Here is a 22839-nt window from a genome sequence, read left to right as displayed (position 1 = left end):
CCTGACTTTTCCAGGAATTCCAGGTACTATGGCAACCCTTCAGAACTATAGAAAAAATACCTTCATAAAAATTTCAAGGTAAATTAGAATCCAACTTTTTACAAATTCTAAAAATTTTATTCCTTAACTTTTCAGGCCCATTTTCATATTCTCTGACCTGGGGCGCCGGAACTTTTGTATAAGAGGGGAATCTTTATTGTAATTTTTGGACCCTTGGAAGAATTTTGGGGACCCTCTATTATTTCCGAAAGGCTAAAGCTATCAAAATATAGCGACTACAAATTTCATTAATTTCTATGATTCTTGTAAAAATGTACGTAGTATATTAAGGAATTTTAAAGTAGCCTTTAAATATTTTCGCTTATTTTAATTTTTTTTGGTAATATTTGGGGTACCTTTAAAACTTCAATGTAGACCACTTTTAACAACTACGCAAAAATTTACCCGCAACGTAGATTGACAGCTAAATTACAAAAATTTAGTATTTATAAAACCCGAAATTACGCAACAGCTTAAAAAATTCCAACTAAAAATAAGCCTACTTAAAGGCCGACTACACAAATCTTCGGTTTACCCTGTCTTTCACTGGAAGTAGGCTGACTGCATGGCACACATGTATTGCAGTAAGCCTACTTCCAGTGAAAGACAGAGTAAACCAAAGAGTTATGTAGTCGGCCTTTAAAAGCGGCCTAAAGATTTCAGTTGGCAAGTCACGTTGAAAGTCAACAGAAACAAAATTGGACATAAAATAGCGGTTTCCGAGTAGCAACATAATGACAGGGCTCATTGCTCGGGGCTCAAATTTAACTCGTTACCAAGTTGATAAAAGCGGGAAAACTTGCAGGCAATATTAGTCGAAGAGGGCTTCAATTAATTTGGAGTCGAGCCACCGTCGCGCCGGGTCATGACGCTGATGCAACGGCAACCGCATTTCTTGGCAACATCCCGCGATTTACGGGGAGACATTTCCTCGAGAGAGCCCACCTTTTGTCTCGGCGTTTCCTGGAAGTCGCCACCCATTGGCCCCGTACTAGCCCGATTAGAACGCTACTAGGGTGACATCTATACGTCACGTTGAAAAGCTTAAAATGGAGGGTAAACTCTCCCTCTGGCGTGACGCGACAATGCGCTCCTTTCACGTCGGCTTAGCTTAGCAACACGCGATTCTCCCATTTTCAAAACGTAGAGGCAGAGACTTCGAAGAAAACTAACGAAAATTGCTAACTATTATCTTAGCCTTAATCCGCGCTGTTTAAATATAGAGTTTTAGTTTTATCGCCGACTTAATTTAGTAATTTACTATACAAGAAATATCGTTACGTGTTGAATAATACCTTTTATAAACCAGTCTTTTCATGGATTTCCGCAATAAAAAAGTTAACTTTGGTTTAAAACCCGGTTTCATACGTCTAATTTCAAAGGGGTATTGAAGTTCTCTCTAAAAATAGCTTAATTATACTATTTTACTGTAATTATTATATGATAAATACAATGTATAATATCATCGTAATATATTAACATTATTTTATTCTTATACATATGAGACAAATACATAATTATTTATTATATTATTTTTATATTACATTATTATTTCATTTCAATATACGCAACATAATATAATTATAATATTACATTATTATTTCATTTCAATATACGCAACATAATATAATTATAATATTACATTATTATTTCATTTCAATATACGCAACATAATATAATTATAATATTACATTATTATTTCATTTCAATATACGCAACATAATATAATTATAATATTACATTATTATTTCATTTCAATATACGCAACATTATAATATAATATAATTATAATATATTGCATATTATAGGCAACATTATAATATAATTATAATATATTGCATATTATAGGCAACATTAAAATATAATTATAATATATTGCATATTATAGGCAACATTAAAATATAATTATAATATATTGCATATTATAGGCAACATTAAAATATAATTATAATATATTGCATATTATAGGCAACATTATAATATAATATAATTATAATATATTGCATATTATAGGCAACATTATAATATAATATAATTATAATATATTGCATATTATAGGCAACATTATAATATAATATAATTATAATATATTGCATATTATAGGCAACATTATAATATAATATAATTATAATATATTGCATATTATAGGCAACATTAAAATATAATTATAATATATTGCATATTATAGGCAACATTAAAATATAATTATAATATATTGCATATTATAGGCAACATTATTATATAATATAATTATAATATATTGCATATTATAGGCAACATTAAAATATAATATAATTATAATATATTGCATATTATAGGCAACATTAAAATATAATTATAATATATTGCATATTATAGGCAACATTATAATATAATATAATTATTATATATTGCATATTATAGGCAACATTAAAATATAATTATAATATATTGCATATTATAGGCAACATTATAATATAATATAATTATAATATATTGCATATTATAGGCACCATTAAAATATAATTATAATATATTGCATATTATAGGCAACATTAAAATATAATTATAATATATTGCATATTATAGGCAACATTAAAATATAATTATAATATATTGCATATTATAGGCAACATTAAAATATAATTATAATATATTGCATATTATAGGCAACATTAAAATATAATTATAATATATTGCATATTATAGGCAACATTAAAATATAATTATAATATATTGCATATTATAGGCAACATAATATAATTATAATATTTGTATATTATAGGCAACATAATATAATTATAACTTATTGTATATTACAGGCAACATAATATAATTATAACTTATTGTATATTACAGGCAACATTATAATATAATTATAACTTATTGTATATTACAGGCAACATTATAATATAATTATAATATATTGTATAACATTATAACATACGAGGATTAAATATAATTTAACAAATGTTTACAATTTCCGTGTATTTACAAGACAATATATCTATATACCGAACCAATGAATTGAAGAAAAATAACAATTTTAACAACAGAATATATGAAGAGTTTAAAATATTTAGAGAGGTTTACAAATTATTATTCAACAATTTATAAAATTTCGGAATGTGTACAAGAGAATATATCAATAGTGTCGGAAAAAAGGTGACCCGTTTTCGGCATGCGCGAAATTGGATATATTACGGGGTTGTTAGAGGTCATTTTCTGCATTGTACTACGACTAGGAACGTGAATCATAAGTGATAATAATATAATATATAATAATATATTGTATTATATAGCCAATTTATACATGTATAATGATAATATATTGTAATATATAGTGAAAATTATACATGTATAATGATAATATATAGACAAAATTATATAATGATAATATATTGTAATATATAGACAAAATTATAATATAATGATAATATATTGTAATATAATGATATATTTTAATATATAGACAAAATTATAATATATTTTAATATATAGACAAAATTATAATATATTTTATTATATAGACAAAATTATAATATATTTTAATATATAGACAAAATTATAATATTTTAATATATAAACAAAATTATAATATATTTTATTATATAGACAAAATTATAATATATTTTAATATATAGACCAAATTATAATATAATGATAATATATTGTATAATAGAGGCAGCATTATGAAATGAAATAGTTCGATTATTGTGCACGACAACAGTACAGATAGTACCCCTACCAGGTAGCGAGTGCCCTTTGGCAAAGAAAAATGGGGTGAGACATAATAAATGAGCTAGAACTGCTTTTAACAGGCGAGTTAAATATATTTTATAACATACGCAACATTATAGTATAATTAAAGTATATCATATATTATATAAAAATTAACGCTTATAAAAAATTAAACTTAATTCCGCGTTTAAATCCAATCTCTTTCGCGGAAGCCAATCATTAATTACTCAATCAGGGGAAAACACCCCCATTTCATTGTTTAAAATGAACCCAAGGTTGGAAAGCGCTATAAATGGGCAATTGCAAAACCGAACGAAAATGACTCATTGGAAAAAGTCGGCTTTTAAATAATGATTAATTGGCACAAAGTATTATCTCGCAAAGTGTTATCAAGAATGCATTGATTTATACTGAGCGAGAATAGTTGATTTTATAAAATGGCTTTACGCTTGCCCAACTTGTTGAAATGTTGCCCTGGAATAGTTCAGCCAATGCCTAAGAATGAGTTCATAAACTCTTTAGTGGGAGAGAAAACGGATCCACAGCTGAAGCGGGGAGGCAACATTTCAACAAGATGGCCAAGGTTATTTTATAAAAAGAACTATTACTACATGATAAGACGAGCCCCGAGTATCGCGGTCGAATTTTCCATCGCCAATGAAATGAAATATATACGAATTGCGAACTTACAATGCTTGCATAGAACCGGCGTCACGAAGAAAACTTCGACCAACTGATGCTTGTTAGAATTTTGAGCGACGGCACCAGCTGAAACAAATTACAAATATCATTAATAATAAAGACTATGATTCTACGCCAAAGTTCTATAAGTCTACGTAAAGAATAAATTCAGAGAATACGCTGATAAAGTCTCTGTTTTCATGATCCCCGAAATATATTATCCCCCCCCCTTGCCCGAGAGAAAGGGGTAAAGTTTACTAGAGGAAAGGCGGAGGGGCGTGGTTTTACTTCCGGGAATCACGAACCGGGTGCTGCCCATACATTCTCTGTTCACTTGGAACATATACTTACTTTTATTTAAATTCCGTGGATAAGTATACCCATAAGTTTACGATACCTCATAAACTTATGGTATACCTTTATGTAACTTGAAATTTCCCGAAAAGAAAAGTTTCGACGGGCTTTAGTTTTTTCATGGCAACCAAAAATGTTTTTGATTACTTAAAATCTACTTTTCCATATGGAAATTAACATGGAGAAATGGCAGATTTTATCCGATTTACCAATTGTCCTTCCATAAACAAAATTTTGTCAATTTGCACATTTTACTAATATTTACCGAAATAATAATCCACCTTAGGCCTAAGTCATCAAGCGACTTTTGAAGCCTTTAATTCAGGTGGCCGGGTTACAATGCGTAGGAGGGTGGTGTACATGCATATACCCAGCCTTACCCATTTTAAATAATATAACCCAAATTTACTTGTATTTACCCAATTTGCGATTTTTTTCCCAAATTTACACGCATTTACCAAAATTTAACCTGAACTTACCCAATGTACAATTTTTTACATAATTTTTTTTATATTATAATTTTTTTCAAAGGGAGGATTAATTTAAATCGAGTAATTTAATTTTCGATAAATATCTATTTTTGCTCAATTTTGAAGCAGCATTATTTTTATATTCAAAATTGTTAAAACAATCAATCTCTTTGACACCCCATTCTGAATAATTATTAACATTGAATTTCATATTAGTGGCTGATATCTATTGTACGACAGGTCCATTTAGGGAATTTAAAATTGAATACGGAAACCAAATATTTCTTGCAAATTACCGTTTGTGTTTTAAATGCAAATGTTCAAAAATTAGCATTAAATTTCTATTACTCGCCTGATTAAATTAAAATAAATACGGAAGTAGGCTGATGGCTTTAACCAGCTGAGCAGTCATTTTTTACATTTGTTGCGTAATCAGGACACGAGCTGCTCTCTAAATATTAAATAACAAATAACGCGGGTTTATTTGATTTAAATATAAATAACCAAAAAATCGTTGCAATTTTGAGGATGGAGCTACATAGTCACGTGTTCTGAGAAGCGAGCGAGTATGTTTGCGCGAAAGGAAAAAGCTACCTGAAATTCGACCCGAATTTTTCAAACGATCCCGTGGACCTTTAAAGTTTAAATCTAACGATATCTAATTTTTAAAAATTTGACTCAAATATTTTTTAATAGTTTCTATTGCAATATTCCGTATCGAAGCCAACCAAATTAAAAGTAGTAATTAAACTAAATGTTAGAATAGGGTTAACGCTACGAACAAAAAAAGCATAACAGATAAAAAATCAATACAATCAATATTTGTATTAAAATTAAATATCAGATCGAAATAAATTATTTTAAATACCCGAATAAAATGAACAAAGTCGCTTTATAAGGGAATTTGGAATAAAGCGCCTATTATACGGGAAATTTGCAGATGCAATTTCAACCAACGAGGAGAGGCGATTCGTGGCTAGTAGTTGCTATGCAACTGCGCGCACGCGCGGTGAAGACCCCTCCAGTGTTATAATTCGGATATATATAACAGAAGCTACAGGTACACGCGATGGCTTTTACCTTGCACAATGCCGTTCACCCGCGAATGTAGTTGGATCGGCGCGTTCCGGTAACTGTAGTTACATAATTTTCAAATCGGGGGCAAGCTGGCATAGCGGGGGGGTATCGCCTACTGCAATAGCTTAAATAAGGGCCACTAAGCGTAATAGTTTTCTCTCCCTAGCCTAGTGGCTTTCAATATCATAGCCTCCCCTGCCCCCGAACAACCGATGCCGAATTTATATACGCTGATGATAGTTAAACAATTGAATTTCAATGGCAAATTTGTAGACGTATACCTCTGTATTATTACGAGAATAATTTTAAAATACGCACAGATTATCAAAATTAAGTCCTCTTAATTTAGAACGGGACGCAAAATAAAAATTACTAATCTCTAATTTACGATTACGTTCGTTCCACTTTCCCTACCATTTTATTTTTCAAAAAAATAAGGATATTTCGCCCCTTGAAAGTCGTCTTCCGCGAGCGTCTAAGGGTAGTTGTCGCTATAGTAACAAGGGCCTTACAGTGACGCAACCGAAACCTTATGAACGAAATCGCCGAGCGGAACCGCGACTTTCGATTGGCCAGATCTGGTCACAGAGCTCAATTTGGGACCAATGGCAAACCCGGTATTTTAAGAGAACGAGGGGGAAGGGGGGGGGAGAGAATCGCAAGATTACGGGAAAAGCTCACGTTCTATGACAAAACTTCGCGAGGAAACCCTTTTTATTGATTGGTCGCTGTGTTTAAACGCAATGAGATTTAAGCGAAAAGAGTGTAGATTTTTCAAAAAATCTATAATTTTATTCGAATTACGGTCGTTTCTCAGTGAATTCCACTCAACAGTTAAATAAAAGTCAGATTCAAATAATTAATACATATTTAGTTCCTTAAGGGAAGCTAATTTCGGCTTTAGGGGTCGCAGCTTCATAATCATTCAGCTTACGTCACTCTTACAGTCCTTTCCTTAAACTCATTAAGGTAATTATTTTTTATTCTGACCATTATTTAATTTTGGCAAAAAAATGCTTTTCGAAATATAATATTTTTAAATCACACAAACTATTTTAATGGAGGAATAAAAAAAATAGAAAAAAAGTTCTTAAAAATTAAAATTCATCTGAGCAAACTAAAATATGAAATGGCTATTAAATTTAATTAAGATTTCATTTATTTTAAGATTAGCTAACTGATAAAAGTAAAATATCCGTTAATTATATAGATCAAGAGTCATTTATTGTATAAAAATTATTTCAATAAAATAAAAAATAAATCCGATTTAAATAAAAATCGATTAATTTGATTTTTATTAAAAAAATCAAAAAAGTGCCAACCCTGGTGCGGTTTGAAAAGGGTACCAGTGGCGTAGATAAAGGGAGGGTTTTCGTGCCAAACTTAATAAATTCATTCATTCATTCAATTTCTACTCAACTGCAGGGTAACTTTAACTTAATTATTATTATCGTAGACGAAAAGTGCCCAATGATTTTTTATTCGATTTATCATAAGTCAATTAATGAGCTATACTAATTCGGTGCTTGCTCGTAGCTAAGCTACGCCTTAAAACAGCCGCCATGACACTATTCTACGTCACAGATCACGAGGGAAAACACCCCACAGCGTTGCCAGACGTACGATAATTATCGTAAATGTCGATAATTATCGTAAATATCGATAATTATCGTAAATGTCGATAAACACGAGATAATTCTTAGGACGAACGATAATTTTAACATCGTACGATATAGTACGCTATTTTCGATAATTTAGTCTTAAGTTACGATAATTATTAAATTTGACAGAAAACTTGTAACTTTTTAATATTGTTTTTTTTTGTTTTTGTCCAATTTTCTTAATAGGTGATAACTTAAGTTAAAAAATTATTTATCATAACCATAAGTTCGACTAACAATTGTAAGTTTAACGTCAATATTTCCACAAAATTAAAATTTTCAACTAATTGTCAGGCGTACGATAATTGTTTTCAGAAATCGATAATTTTTTATCCACGGAACAATTATTTCATTTTAAGGACCTGGCAACGCTGACACCAGACGATCATGTTTTTCAAGAATCTCACGACCACCATTGCCATCTTAGTATTATGGCCGACAAACTCGTTACCACGGCAACGAAAATAGGTCACACTTAAGAGCCAGCCGCGAATAACTATATATACTATATACTAATAATTTGCGTATCTGGCCGACACCATAAGTTCTTCTAAAAAAAAACTAATAATAATAATAATAATATGCGTAAAAAATAAAGACGATATATAAATAATGATAATAAATAAAAATAAACCACGACATTAATCGTAAAGCAATACTACCGAAAAATCGATATATCTTGACAAAATCTTATCGCGTAAAACTGTAAAGGGTTAATTTAATCAATCGATTAACAGCTATAAGAAAATCGACTAAATCGACAAATAATCGCGTTAGATTCGTTTATGAGTTCTAAAAAAAAAGATGTCACGGACATTTAAGTACACACAATCCTCCCGATGTATTATCTATATTTTAAATATTGAATTTAAATAAATTTACAATCATCTTGTATATTAACTTAAAAAACGCAAGAAGAATTTTATCGAAAAATCATTTTTCGAGTTACCCGGTTTTGGAATTAAGGTATCAAAACGGGAAACCTTAATTTTATATTAATTTTTAGAGTTACCTGGTTATGGAAATAAGTTAACGAAACGCGAACACGTTAATATAAATTAATTTTTAGACAAACCGAATTTTTCGAGTTACCTGGTTTTGGAAATAAGGTAGCGAAACGCGAACACGTTAGATGGCGCCTGTTTCAATTGGCACGAAATTCAAATATGACAATAGTGCGTACGCGGGTTGAGGGGCGAATTGGCCAGAAATCTCACTTAATTAAAAAAATTTAATGCAACCGAAAACGTAGTTCAGAAATGATCAGTACTAACCAAAAATGTAATACTCGACCAAGTCGCTCCTAATTAAAAAAAAAGTATGTAGATTTTAAGGCAAAATCGCCAAAAACCATCAAAATGGAAAAAGATCAACTTCTTGGGCTCAGATTAAAAAAAATATTTTGGGATACTGAGGCCGGTAAATGTAGCGTCGAACTAGATATCAAACTTGAAATTTCTAACCCTTACTGGTAAAGACGATCGTAAATTCCAATCGTTAATTAGTTTACTACTCACGAATTTTTACAACGCGATTTTAATCATTTTATTCACGGTTTTCCCCGTCGTCCAAATGTGCCTTTTCAGTTAACATAGCGTCAAGTTGTGACCAACGCGAGAACCTCATATCTGTTGTATTTTGGTCTGCTAAGCAGACGATTTTCCATTTTTTAAAGCACAAAGCCTCTGCTTAGGTGACGAAAAAAGAGTAGCTAATGAACTTCTCGTGTTGACTACTATGTGGCTCTATGTAAGCTTATAAGACTAATTTGGAAAATACAAGTTAGAATTTAAGTAGCAGACGAATTTTACCATAAAGGTAGCTTAAGTTTTGTAGGTGATAAAACAATCTAATACACGTTTATTGGCATTGTACTCGGTTCTATAAAAGTAGATTACCAAACGGTACGAAAGTTACTTTATACTTTTCACACTTAATTAAAATTCAATGATATTAACTGCACCTTCGTGAGAAGTTGTATTTTTCCTTATAAATGCACAGACATAGAATCCGATTACATAAGCTCTCCATCCCAAGTTACAAAATACTGATTTTAACAAATATCTGCTCAGTACCGCCTTCTAGTGGAAAGTTTTAAAACTATTCACAATTTTTGACATTTTAATTTAAATAGGAATATACTACAGAGTTATAATAATATTAAAATAATAAATAATTAAGCACACAATATAATCTACACCTACAGTCTTAAATTTTTAAAAACATCTACATTAACATTTATTATTCGCTTTCATTAATTTTTAATGTTCTTCTTGTTAATTATATTATTTCCTTATTTAGATCCATAAACTATATTTGAAAAATCTTCCAACTACTGGTACTTTAATAGGTTATATATGGAAACCGTTTTGTCAAACAAGGGGCTATTAACGTTTTACTTAAATTAAACACAAGTACCCGAGATCTAACGTATTTGATATAAAACAAATGAATATCCAACTTACTTGGGGAATCTCCGTATCCTGAGTCTTGAAGCGCTTCTGGTGGCTGAAGTCCAGGTACTCGCGTAAGCACTTGTGGTCTAGGCACTGGTCTTTGTGGTACAGGAGCAGTACAAGTCATTGGCTCAGATCTTAAATAAGCAACGACACTACCTGAGAAGAACCCAGTTTCTCCACTACGTAAATTTTTCCCAATCATCCATCCAGACGGATGTTGTTCGCTTCCAGAAATAGGATACTGAAATGGTTTCTTCACTTCAATCACATCACTAACTTCCAGAGACAGTTCATTTGGGTTGCCTTTATCGTACTTATAAAGGCACTGATAAAATATCTTTTCTTCCATCCTTCAGCCAAGGGTTTACTCCAGCCTACTGTCATTGGACTTCACTGTTCCAACTTGTTCAAATGCCTGGAACGTCTGAACACATTTTGCGGTAATAAATAGTAGCGGTTCAGTGGCACATCTATCCCCATGTTACATTGAGCATTTAAACTATAAAGCACTAATAATTCGGTTAAAAAGCGTAGTAAAATTTATTATTCATGGTCGAGATTCATGCTTGTTTTTCAATGACAGCCAAGGCTTGGTGCATAATTTTACATGTACTTTACTGTAAACGCTCCCACAAAAACGTTTATTTCTCAAATTAGTTAAAACCGTGTATTGATAAAAGAAGCTGTTCGTGAAGTGACTACACACTTTTCGTTTCCTGTTCATGTACACACTTTACCAAAAAATTAGAATATCCGAACATTTGAAATGTTAGAAACAAAATGATCCGCAACCGCCCGCCGCGCTGCCAAGGCTTCAGTTAACCGGAAAACATTTACAGGGCTGGATCAAAGAAAATATAGAGGAGGAATAGAAACGGTACTTTACGGAAGGCGTTAAAATTATCTCGATATTTGAATTTGAATTTCGAAATATAACGCTTACAAGTGCGCGATACATTGGGAACCACGTTATTTTTAGGGGCCCACCAACTCATCCGACAGCCACGACGGTTGTACTATCAGAGTCGTAAGTATAGAGGGGGCCTATTTTCTAATTTTACATTTTCATCCAATTTTTCTACCTACGCCACTGTTTGTTAGTTATGATATACAGAATCAGAATCAGAATTTTTTTATTATCATTCAGATACAGCCAAGGTTATAAGGGCCGAAGTCATCTGGCGACTTATTGGCCAGTTAATAACAATTAAATTGATAAGTACTTCCGTTTAATTATATTTCAACAGATTAGGCTTATGTTGAAGCAGTCGTTAAAACTATATCGCTTTTGCGTGATAAACATCCAATTAATAATATTTCAATAGACGAGACTTACATCCTAACATTACCGGAAGTGAGTAGACCTACCACTAATTTTCTATTCCTCTTTCATTTTCTTTGCGCTATGATAATAGCTGGCAGTATTGCTACTAAAAGTATGAATTAATACAAAAAGTATAAATACATAATAAATATAATAATAATAAAGTACATCAATAAACGTCATTTAAATATATAATAACAATTTTTTTTTAATAGCATAAAAAGTAGACCAATGAACCTTTTCTAGACTTAGAATTTGGAAATGGATTTACACCCAATCCAAAGCACCCGCGTACTTTAAAATACATTATTTTTAAAAAACGTATTTTCGGAAACATCCTCATGAAAAACCAAATTATTACCGTCGCTATTAGAAATTAAATGTTTTCTGCAAATAAGATAAAATATAACAAATCATAAAAATAATTTTCATTTAAACCAAAGTTTTAATTATTTCTAACCAAATATGAAAAAAATTCCCAAAACGGGTGCAACAAACTAAAGCAGTGAAACTGGTAAAATACCGAATCCAATCCTCTGGCGTACTTAAATTACGGTTATATTGAAAACAAAGCTGGAAAATTCGGTTCATATACATATAATGAGGCAAAGAGAGACGCGAAATTGGGACAACTCTCGCCTTCTAGAAAAGCCTCCGGCGAATATAATAAATTTTCAAAGCCCTTTATAGACAAAAACAATTATTGGAATCAGTTTAAGTGGCGATAAGAGACATTTCCCAATTCTTCCTGCTTAAGGTGAATGCCTCAACCGCTTAAGCGATGTCCCATGTTTCGCTAAGACTCGACACCAATACCGACATAAAGTGAAATTCGCTTATCTTACACGTGACGAAATCGCGTTAACCACTGAGCAGCGTTGTGGGTTTCGACGCGAAAAAACCTTCGCTATCAAGTGTATTTGAATTCGTGGCGGAAGCCACTACGCAAACGGAATCTCGAAAATTTTCAAAACAATTTTTGCGTTTGTTTTGCACATTTAGATTTCGCGGAATAAGTCGGACCCCTTTTTAGTCGACTTTTGCATTCGTGGTAAGTTGTCTATTGTTTACTATCTTAGCAGTTTCCGCTTGCCAAAGCAGAGAAATATCAACTTTCCAGATTTATTTTTATCCAGTGTGATTTAGCGATTTTAAGAAGACATTGTTTCCTGGTTAGAAAAACTTGAGGTTAAAAGGGGTTGAAAACACCGCTATAATATCTTATTATAAGTAAAAGTAAGTTTTGTTTGTAAAGTGTTTAGCTGTTCAATTTACACAATCCCTATTAAAAACACTGAAAACTGAAAGCGTAGTTATAGAGCTCTGGCTTTAGCGATATTCTCGAAATGAAAATGGCTTAAACGCGTACAATAGCAAATTCTAGCTTTTCAAAGTTTTCACTGAATTTAACGTCGTTTTTTCTCTCATAGAGACAACAATTTTCAATAATAAAAGAGTTTGAAGTTAAGATATTACTTCAAGCAAAATGTAAGCAAAATCGGGTAACTGGGCTTTCAAAGTTCTTTAAACATATTTTCAATTTATCATACAGGGACAAAGATAATTCATACATCTACAAGGCATCTTCCATGGAACTTACTTTTTCCACAGTCGGGGAACAGTTGGAAGAGGCTGTTCAGGAGAGCCCTGATCACCCGTTTGTAATATCGGTTCATCAAGGAATTACAAAATCGTACAGTGAATTCAACAACCAAGTAATATCACTCTCAACGTTTTTAACTATTGCTTTAGAGCCGTAACTCGAACTGTTCGTCTACATGAACAGGTCGACATTGTGGCGGCTAATCTGTTAGGTTTGGGTTTGAAGAAAGGTGATCGTGTGGCAATCTGGGGTCGCAATTCGTACGAATGGCTATTGATGGAATTCGCCATAGCTAAAACAGGGATGATTTTAGTAAGTCAACAACTCAATTTTTAACGACAACGAAAGATAATTCAAAAGGTTCACATCTTTCTAGGTGACCGTATGTCCAGCATACCAAATGGACGAGTTGGAATACGCTTTAAAACACGTGGGATATGTCGGTAAAACACTTTATTTTCTTGAAATATTTGAATTTACGCGTTTTTCAGGTAAATTGTTCGGCCATCGTGGTGCAGGACAACATGGAGGAAATAGACTATTACGGAATTCTATGCGGAGTAGAGCCGGAAATCGCCAAGCATACTTCAAAAACGTTGTCTTCCAAGAAGATGCCGTTTTTAAAACACGTTATTTTCATCTCGGATAAACCAAGGCCGTAAACATTGCTTTTTCAAGTTTTACTGTACTTCCTAATTGACGATGACACGAATTCTATTTTAAAGAGGTACACTGGAATTTCAACACTTACTGAAGGAACCAAACATAGCCATGCAACGATTGTTCTCCGATGTGAAAAGTAAAGTTCAACCCGATGATCCGTTCTGCATTCAATACACCTCGGTAAGACAAAAACCCGTTTACTGTTCGTGTCTGCATGGAGAAAATGTCAGAAGTGTTGTTGCCATGGACCAAGAATCTAAGGGGATTCACTGTTCAGGCTTTAAAAATCACGCGTTAATACTGGGGATAGGAAAATCACGGTTCATTTTAGTTCAATGTGGACAAACTTGGCGTCGCTTAAGTCAATTTCCGACGTAGTTTCGTAGAGAAGCTGGAGCGTTCACGTTCAATTTTGACAAAATGGCGCCGTTTTTGTCGGTTAAATGATTAGGCTTTAGTAAGTTTTAGACCTTTTATTTTAGAAATTGGTTCTTTAAATTTTAAGTAATGGTAATTAGCCATTGTGTTAAGTAAAAATAACCAGTAAGCCGCGTATGGCAGAGGTTTTTTAATCAAATTCACTGGAATCCATTTCACTTCAAAACTTAAAAAATGTAATGACCTAAGCCTAACCTAACTCGTACTGTCGCCTAAGCCCCGACTAAGATTATCGTAATGATAGTTGAACATAATTCTTGAGGCGCTTCAAAGTGGCTGATGTACCTCAGTAAGCCTTCCGATTTAGGGCACGCCAACCGTGTCAAAATATCGTCAACAGTGTGTCCTTAGATTCTTGGTCCATGCTGTTGCGAAAAGATTTGTAACACCATTTCAACGTAATAAAAAAGGGATAAGCAATGGGTCTTTCTGGTGTGTGTAAGTCCAGCTGGAGAATTAGTGGCTTTGACGTCATCAAGCGCTGAAAAGATCGGTATCGACTCCGTTTTTTGTTAGCACCCATTCTCGAACTGGCGTGACGCGTTAAAATTGTTTTACACAACGACTCAGGACTTACTTTGCCTCAATGGCTTGTGTATGTACAGGGTACCACTGGACGATCCAAAGCGGCGTGTATATCAAACTTTCAATGTTTGAATCTTGGACGGGCTTTCGGACGGCGCTTGCTTTACGACCAGTCTCTCATTTTGTTAATGCAAGTGCCCATGTACCACGCGCTGGGCTGCGTAATTGGCATCATGGGAATACTCGGTAGTAGGGCAACGGCTGTTTTCCCGTCAGCCAGGTACAATTCCATCGCTTCCCTCAACGCCATAGAAAAAGAGCGGTACGTATCCAAATCTAATTATGGTACAAAATAATTTGAAATTAATTGAAACTCTAATTTGAAGCTGTACGTCACTGTTGGCCGCGCCTACAATGCTGGTTGATATGCTGAGCAAACCAGAGTTGAAATCCATTGACGTTTCTAGTTTGAAAAGCAGTAAGTGACACTCGAGATATATGGTTTATTCCGGGAGGTATAATAGGTCCGAAACCCATATTCGTCTTTCAGTTTTGATGGGTGGATCAACTTGTTACACGGAATTAGTGGAAAAGACCAAAGAAGCGTTTAGAGCCAAAGTTCTCGTAAGGGTAAATAATTTAAGAGCACGGTGAACGTGAGTAATTCTCACTTTGCGTTAGATCGGATACGGATGTACCGAAAGTTCCGGAGTGATCACGGCGATGGATCCGAATCATACGGAACCCCATCTATACGAATCAGTGGGGCAACCTTTGGATCTGCAAGAGGTCAAAATAGTGGATGAAAACGAAAACGTGGTACCATTGGGCCACGAGGGGCAGATATTGGTCCGTGGTTACAACGTTTTTCTGGGGTACTGGGGTGATGAGGAAAAAACCAGAGAGTGTCTGAGCGCCGATCGGTGGTACCATACAGGGTATGTTCGTTTAGCAAAGACGCTTAGACACCACGTATCCTAACCACCGAAATTAATCACTTCCACCAGGGATCTCGGAAAGATGGACAAGGAAGGCTACATCTACGTTGTTGGACGACAAAAGGACATGGTCATAAGGGGTGGGGAGAACATATATCCCGCCGAGATAGAGCAGTTCCTCATGAAACACGACGCCATCAAAGATGCCCAAGTAAATAAGTTGACCCTTTCGCACGAGCTACTTTCCTTTAGGGTTTTCTACGCCGTGTCGCGATCGAGCGACCTAAATTTAATTAAATTTAACTACTAAATATATCGATAAACACTCGAAACAGGTAATCGGTGTTCCGGACCACAAAATGGGGGAGGAAGCTTGCGTTTGGATATCACTTAAATCGGGAATGTACCTCACGGAGGAGGACGTCAAGAATTACTGCAAAGGCAAGGTAAAAAAGTATTTCGAAACTACTTAAAATTCCAACCGCAAGTTAAAATTGTACGTTTTTTTCCTTTGGTGATGGTGGGGTAGATAACCCACTTCAAGATACCTCGCTATGTCTTTTTTGCCGACGTCTTTCCAACCACGGTTTCGGGAAAGGTTCAAAAGTTCAAACTTAGGCAATACGCATTGGAGAAGCTAAATCTAAATCGATAATGATTTAGTTTTTCTTCACTCAAGATTAATACCTTCAAGTTGCGATTAATAGAGAAGCAATCTGAATATTTACCTTCTTTTTTTAAAGTTACTTTCGTGATATTTAATTTCGGGGAGAAATGAGTGATATTTTGTCGATAAAAGTAATAAAAGTTTTGTTTTAAAGAGTTGAAGCTGAGTTACGTTTTAAAAAATAATTTATTGGCATAAAATAGATGAACTTCAGCATTTTAAAGGTATTTTAAGATAAATGATAACAAATATGATAGATATTTAAAGTGAAGTAAAGTATATAATTCATTTTAGTTGTCTTTCTTCAACTTTTTAATGCGCGAAGAACTAGCGCCATCTTTGGCCGGAGACTTTTGGAAAAAGTTGGTGATGGGTCTTTGCCCCGGTATCGGACCCTTTTTGGGCGTTTTGCGTTTAATCGCGGGCTCGACTACCTCGGTGGATCTCTCCAAGCAAGCGTGGCCCTGATTGCGCGAATTGCCGACGTAATTGGAGACCATGTACCATTCCAAGTTTCGGGGGGCTTCGATCAAAGATAACGCCTCCTGGGTCGAACCCGTAGTTAACCATTGGCCGATTTTCGCGTCAGTATCCAAAATTACCTGGTAATTTTTCAACCTTTAAATAAATTTCGAAGAGTAAATGTATCTAAAAACTTACGGGAACTCTGTTGTGGATTTCGGAGAATGGTTTCTGGGATTCAATAGTAACTACCGAATAAGAGTAATTCACATTGGTCTGTAAATTAAAGGCGGCTATGTTTGTGATATAAAACTATCGAGTGTCAGTTTTTAGATTAGAAAAATGTCTGACCTCCGCGTTGGGTCCGCTCTCAGTGAAAATAGCGGCCATGTTTAAAAGTTTGGGGCCGGTCCAACCCACCTGCAGATCCCAATATTGTACCAATTCATTCTCATTCTCCAAATCTAACCACTGAATGTTTGATTCCGAAGGGGCGTGTATGAAATATGGCTGTTTGAGTCCTGATTTAGGTTGCCATTCGTAAAACCTGGATAATGAGACTATACTAAGCAAACACCATGTAAACGACCTGCGTTTGTCCTACCTTAACCCCCCCCCTATAAAATATTTATCATTAAATAACTAATAAGTAAAAATAAGGACCAAAGTTTTTGGTTTGACTGATTAACGGTCAGTCAAAAGTGGTTGTCATCATTTCTGCTATAAGATATTACTCACCCATTCACAGGTACCACACATCTTTGGCCATTGGTAAAGGGTTTCTTGAATAAAGGCTTCTCCATGATACCTTCCCCTCTGCAGTTGTTAATGATAAGTTCTTTCTCGGTATTCTTCCACGGCGGTGTTAAGCCCCATCGCATGAAGCAAAGAACTCTTTCACCATCTTCAATACCGCAGTTGGTGATTTTGTTTGGGGACACAAGTACTGGTGTTGTACCTGTTGGTGCCATATTATATTTCGGGACATAATAGTCCTCATCACAACTAAATCTCGGTAAAATGACATTTCCGCTACTATCTAAATAGGAACATGCCCTCTGAAAATTGCATTTACCCAAAAAACAAGCAAATCTACCGCACATCTTGCTGAGAAAATACCGGCGAACGCAAAACGCGAATTTAGAAAGCAGACTACCATATTCAACAAATGAGAGCTTGAGAACTTAACGCCATCTAGCACTTAATCAACGAATCTGTATTTGTACTTTAACTTCTTATAACCTTATTGATAACGACGGATTTTAAAATCTTTTAAATCAGAAGATTATAAAGAAGCGGATTTATTATTAACTGCTGATTAAAAAACTAAATATTAGTTCAAAAATAAAGGTTTATTAATTTTTCTAGACACCAGTTTTAAAATAAGGTTTCAAAATACGGTTCTCAACTGTACAAATTTACACTTAATTTTACAGGGCTCGTAAAACAATTTTCTAATGCCTAGTGACAAATAAACTGAGACAATCCTAAATTAACAATGAGTTTAAGTTTAAATAGCCATTAAAAAAACAATTAGAGAGTTCCTACAACGCAAAACAACAAAAACCAAATAAATTTCTAACATGAAACTCGGATTTAGTTTTTCCAACCCGACTACACATCGCTAAGTCAATGTTAGGTGATAAAGGTGCAGAACCAGATTCATTGGCTAGTTCTTTAACACCTACCAGAGCTTAAGCGAGAATAATCAAATATAAGGAAAAATAAAAACAAATAGTTTATAATTAACTATAAGTTGTAAACGTTAAACTAATTCAAGCACTTTTATAGTACCTTGGCTATTAGCCGCAACTACAACATTAGAGCCAGTTCTCCAACAAACTGCACTTACAAATTCATTAGAATCATCTTCCTTCTTATCCTTTTCCAAAACACTTCGAACCGTATCAAAATGAAAAGCAAGAACTTGCTTCGTTAAACCCTTGTAATAGATATACAACGAATTATTTTCACTTCCACAAGCGATATAATCATTATCAGTTGCTAATCCAACAAAATTCTTCTCATTTAAATGGCCTTCAAAGGAGCGTATACAATGAGAAGGCTTCTCAACATTCCAAAGCTTCAACTGGCTATCAGTCGAGGCGGAAACTAATTCCTTAGAACTAAGGAATTTTACGTAGGACACTGCTTTCTTATGGCCACGATACACACCCAGGGCTTGTTTAGTGTTGCGTAAATCGTAATAATGAACAAAATGATCGGCAGAACCGAAAGCTAAATGATAACGGCTTTCTGGGTTGAACTTGACGCAACAGACATTGGCTTTGGCTTCTAAACATGTTACGGAATGTTCGCTATCCGTTGACCAGAGTTTAACTCTAGAGTCATCCGATCCTGAAGCAATTAATTTAGTATCAACTTTGTTGAAATCAACGCTCCAGCAACGTTTTTCGTGTTCCTGTAATGAAATTCAGATGACTTACCATAAAACGGAGGCTCACAGGGTAGGGCTGTGCGAGTACTCGAACATCATCAAGTACTCTAACTCGAGCTCGAATGTAATTGGAGAATACTCATTCATTACCGAGTACCAAAAAATTGCATAGTCGGGTACCTGATTACTTGAATAAGCTGCTATCTAAACTCGTTGAGTATTTGTTTTTTCTATCCTCGTTGCTTCAAAGTTTAAGGAGGGGTTTTTACAACTTTTAGGGGGGCAATAAACGGTACCTACAAAGTTGTGGAAACTGGTTCATTTAAATTAAAGGAATATTTTTCAACATTGAAAGTTACTTTAAACTGCTTTAAAATTTAATTTCATAATTACTAGAATAAAACCAGCTTCTAATCAAGTACTCGATAACCCGACTCGTTAAAATATTACTCGAGGTTTTTTTTAGTTACTCAACTCGAAAAAGAGGAAGTTTCCCCTTAATCAAGTACTTGATTACTCAATCAAAAAAAATTAATACTTAATAACCAACTCGATTTCCTAAAACCACTTTTCGCACAGCCCTATCACAGGGATCAACAGTTAATTTTTAATTACCTGAAAAAGGCGTATTTTTTGACCCGTAAAGGCATCCCACAGAGAAACTGAGCCTTCGTAATCACTGCTCGCTAACATGCCCTTATGGTAGGAGCTCCAACTGATGCAGCTTATTTTTGAGTTGCAAAGCATCTCATTCATTGGATAGTGAATATCTACAGTATCTTGAATAACGGAACTATACTGAAAGAGTTTTATTCTCTTCGTGACTCCTGCTATGGCAAAAAATTCATTATCCTTGTCAAATTCAATACTGGAAACAATGCTGGAGCCATTAAATAAATCACTGGCATAATTTAATGTAGCTAATGGGCGAACGGAGCAAAATTTTGTGAATTTATGAAGAGTATCGGAGAATTCCACCAAACCACTTTGAGGGCTAAAATTAACAGAGATTATTAATATTGAATTGAAATGATTAATTTTAGTTTCAAACTTACTTTTTAATGGAGGAATTTGAGGCAGGTGGTGTTTCTGTCAAAAAACTACCCGTCATAGGGTCTTTGGATCGAGACGAAAAATAGCACTTCTCCAAGTCATCAAAATGACTGATCATACGTCTACGGCGATTTACTAAATTAGTAGTTATACTTTTGGATGTTCCAGTATATAAACTCCCATTGAAGCCATCTTGAAATGTATTGTTTTTTGGGCTATTTAAAGAAGTTACGCCTTTGTCAATGGCTGTACTAGTAGGAACGACGCATGGTGAGTTGGATGCTGCTGATGATGACAATGAGGATGAACTGCATGAAGGTAGTTCCTTCTTAACATTAGTAAAAATTTCATCGGACAAGTCCCTAGAGTCAAATAAGTTTAAATCTGGAACAGAGTCTAGCATTGAACTTTTATTCTTCTGAGCGTCAAATGTTTCATTAATAACTTTCATGTCTTCATCAACATAGCGTAACTCTCTCATAATGGATTCCAACTGTTCCTGTTTTCTTTTCTTTGTATGAGACAAAAACTCCTTCAACAAAGTTAGCTGGGCCGTTTTGTTATCAGTTTCCAGTTGTTGTTTCTTCTGCGATAATATTCCTAACATTAAATCTACACTGGGCAAGTCTAACTTCTCGCCATCTTTATTTATAAGCTCCCAAAAATCTGATATTCGTCCAGAGTTCTCGGCCTCCAGTTTTAGCTTCTTTTCCAGTTGTTTCTTCTTGTACTTTGTTATTAACTCATTCAAAACGAAATTAGGAAAAATTTGGTGTTTCTTTTCGATGATAAAATTGCATTTAGGGCACCTGTAAGGCAAGTTTAGTTATTAGTAGCAATAAATGTTTAGAAATCAAAATGCATCACTGTACCTGTTGCTTTGTTCCAAACTCAACGAAATACACTTAAAGCAGAAAGTGTGTCCACATTCCGTCATATGGGATTCCTCAATCGTTTCGAAGCAAACGGGGCATAAAAAATCGTTATTTTTATCTTCATAGGAACTTAAATCTCCGTTGTACACCGGAGGAAGAGGATGTTGCCTTTTACGCGGACGTATTGATGTTAAATCGTTTCCACAGTTAGGCCTATTCCCCGCAGCCATTTCCTAACTTTAATTTCCAAATTATTACGAAACCAAAATTTAAATTATACGCTTAATGCTCCGTTCAACATATTAGTTCTACATCTTAAATAAAATCAAATATAATAACTATGTACATAAGTGACAAAATTAAGCAAGCGACTCTTTCACATACACGACCATTTATTAAACGGCTTCCATTATGGAATGTATCGAAAATTCCTTTTCATTTTGAGAAAGTGGCGTCATCTACCATTATCTCTGTATTCCGTATTTGAATATAACAATCAATTTTAAATAATTCAATTAATTATTGATATAATAAATATTTATATTGTTTTAAAAATAGACAAAACTGAAGATTAACAAATAAAAATATCAAAGAAAAATAAGCTTCAATTTAAAATAGTTTTCATAGATGGCAGTAGCATCTCAACACCTTGGCATATAATTCCCGAAAGGCAGTTTTTTCAAACCACTTTAGGGAGTAGTAGCTAGGAGGGAATCCTCCTAGGTAGTAGCACTACGTAGCTTTGGCCATGGCCGCCATTGTGGGCGCGAATTTTTTAGAATAGGAAAAATCATGGGTGACGTCGTGTGACGTTGAACTGCCATTACTCTATAAGACGACACGTTTAAAATATTAAATGAAATAAACACCACATTAATAAACTAAATAAAGACCTAAAAAACGAAGCTTAATTCTTAATTGAAGTGACGTTTGTTCCGTTAAACACGCAAAAAGCCACGCATCCAATATCTCAAAAAATTCTATAAAACGACCGCAAATGGTTTTCATAGATGGCAGTAGCATCTCAACACCTTGGCATATAATTCCCCAAAAGCAGTTTTTTCAAACCACTTTATAAGACGACACGTTTAAAATATTAAATGAAATAAACACCACATAAATAAACTAAATAAAGACTTAAGAAACAAAGCTTAATTCCTAATCGAAGTGGTGTTTGTTTCATTAAACACGCAACAACCCACGCATCCAATTTCTCAAAGAATTCTATAAAACGATTGCAAATTAAATCCTACACATTAAAACAAGTTTAAGCGCGTGAATCAGCGGGGAATATCAATAAACAAAGATAAAATAAAAAAAAAATCTCCATCTTTTTAATTTTAGTTTCCCGCTCCTCCTACAAGGCGGCGCTAATAGTTCTAAAAGTTATTTAGCGGCGGAGAAACAGAGAACGCGCGCTTCTAGTAGAATG

General features: G+C 34.0%; 4 protein-coding genes across 6 annotated transcripts in view; 1 reads left to right on the top strand and 3 right to left on the bottom strand.

Annotated features, from left to right (window-relative positions):
- The window catches only part of Pi3K21B (phosphatidylinositol 3-kinase regulatory subunit alpha), a 78184-nt gene extending 66923 nt beyond the window's left edge, over positions 1–11261 (bottom strand). Inside the window, exons 1-2 of one of the 2 annotated variants that reach the window (XM_090173316.1) lie at positions 10468–11261; positions 4450–4527 (exon numbers count right to left, since the gene is read on the bottom strand). In XM_090173316.1, coding sequence (XP_090029442.1) covers positions 4450–4527; positions 10468–10810 — 421 coding nt within the window. In that variant the 5' untranslated portion in view covers positions 10811–11261. The remainder of the gene's footprint in view (positions 1–4449; positions 4528–10467) is intronic. The other variant, XM_090173315.1, reaches the window with a different exon arrangement.
- A 1118-nt stretch (positions 11262–12379) lies between these two features.
- LOC149948329 (medium-chain acyl-CoA ligase ACSF2, mitochondrial-like) lies at positions 12380–16725 on the top strand. Of its 2 annotated transcripts, none has more exons than XM_090171757.1 (14): positions 12380–12836; positions 13216–13273; positions 13338–13500; positions 13572–13700; positions 13765–13827; positions 13880–14046; positions 14114–14231; positions 15095–15336; positions 15401–15492; positions 15565–15644; positions 15696–15952; positions 16022–16163; positions 16288–16398; positions 16482–16725. In XM_090171757.1, coding segments are annotated over exons 2-14 (1692 nt in total). In that variant the 5' UTR covers positions 12380–12836; positions 13216–13271; the 3' UTR covers positions 16608–16725. The 2 variants fall into 2 exon arrangements, with proteins under 2 accessions (XP_090027883.1, XP_090027884.1); XM_090171758.1 differs by having other exon boundaries at positions 12383–12836; positions 15565–15638.
- A 66-nt stretch (positions 16726–16791) lies between these two features.
- Positions 16792–18259, bottom strand: LOC149948328 (abasic site processing protein HMCES). Its single transcript, XM_090171931.1, has 4 exons — positions 17820–18259; positions 17433–17628; positions 17280–17357; positions 16792–17221 (listed from the first exon to the last, which is right to left on the bottom strand). Exons 1-4 carry the CDS (start codon positions 18182–18184, stop codon positions 16910–16912), a joined length of 951 nt encoding a protein of 316 aa, XP_090028057.1. The 5' UTR covers positions 18185–18259; the 3' UTR covers positions 16792–16909.
- A 192-nt stretch (positions 18260–18451) lies between these two features.
- Positions 18452–21843, bottom strand: LOC149948327 (E3 ubiquitin-protein ligase COP1-like). Its single transcript, XM_090173310.1, has 4 exons — positions 21405–21843; positions 20535–21341; positions 20095–20473; positions 18452–19503 (listed from the first exon to the last, which is right to left on the bottom strand). Exons 1-4 carry the CDS (start codon positions 21635–21637, stop codon positions 18847–18849), a joined length of 2076 nt encoding a protein of 691 aa, XP_090029436.1. The 5' UTR covers positions 21638–21843; the 3' UTR covers positions 18452–18846.
- Positions 21844–22839: the final 996 nt, after the last annotated feature.

The sequence above is a fragment of the Leiobunum rupestre genome, chromosome 4, assembly GCF_980474605.1.
Source record: "Leiobunum rupestre chromosome 4, qqLeiRupe1.1.hap1, whole genome shotgun sequence".
Taxonomy (NCBI): Eukaryota; Metazoa; Arthropoda; class Arachnida; order Opiliones; family Sclerosomatidae; genus Leiobunum; species Leiobunum rupestre.
The sequence above is the reverse complement of the archived record's forward strand: the minus strand, read 5'-3'. Positions and strand labels throughout refer to the sequence as shown.

What these genes read in the sequence shown, in the direction of transcription:
- LOC149948329 (XM_090171757.1), top strand. An exon ending in CTAAAACAGGGATGATTTTA is followed by an intron (nt 13,701 to 13,764) that starts GTAAGTCAACAA and finishes ACATCTTTCTAG; the next exon opens with GTGACCGTATGTCCAGCATA. An exon ending in ACGCCATCAAAGATGCCCAA is followed by an intron (nt 16,164 to 16,287) that starts GTAAATAAGTTG and finishes CACTCGAAACAG; the next exon opens with GTAATCGGTGTTCCGGACCA.
- LOC149948328 (XM_090171931.1), bottom strand. Translation starts at nt 18,184, where the DNA reads ATGTGCGGTAGATTTGCTTGTTTTTTGGGTAAATGCAATTTTCAGAGG. An exon ending in AGAGCGGACCCAACGCGGAG is followed by an intron (nt 17,358 to 17,432) that starts GTCAGACATTTT and finishes TTTAATTTACAG; the next exon opens with ACCAATGTGAATTACTCTTA. An exon ending in AAATCCACAACAGAGTTCCC is followed by an intron (nt 17,222 to 17,279) that starts GTAAGTTTTTAG and finishes AAAAATTACCAG; the next exon opens with GTAATTTTGGATACTGACGC.
- LOC149948327 (XM_090173310.1), bottom strand. Translation starts at nt 21,637, where the DNA reads ATGGCTGCGGGGAATAGGCCTAACTGTGGAAACGATTTAACATCAATA. An exon ending in AGTTTGGAACAAAGCAACAG is followed by an intron (nt 21,342 to 21,404) that starts GTACAGTGATGC and finishes CTTGCCTTACAG; the next exon opens with GTGCCCTAAATGCAATTTTA. An exon ending in TCAAATTCCTCCATTAAAAA is followed by an intron (nt 20,474 to 20,534) that starts GTAAGTTTGAAA and finishes TGTTAATTTTAG; the next exon opens with CCCTCAAAGTGGTTTGGTGG.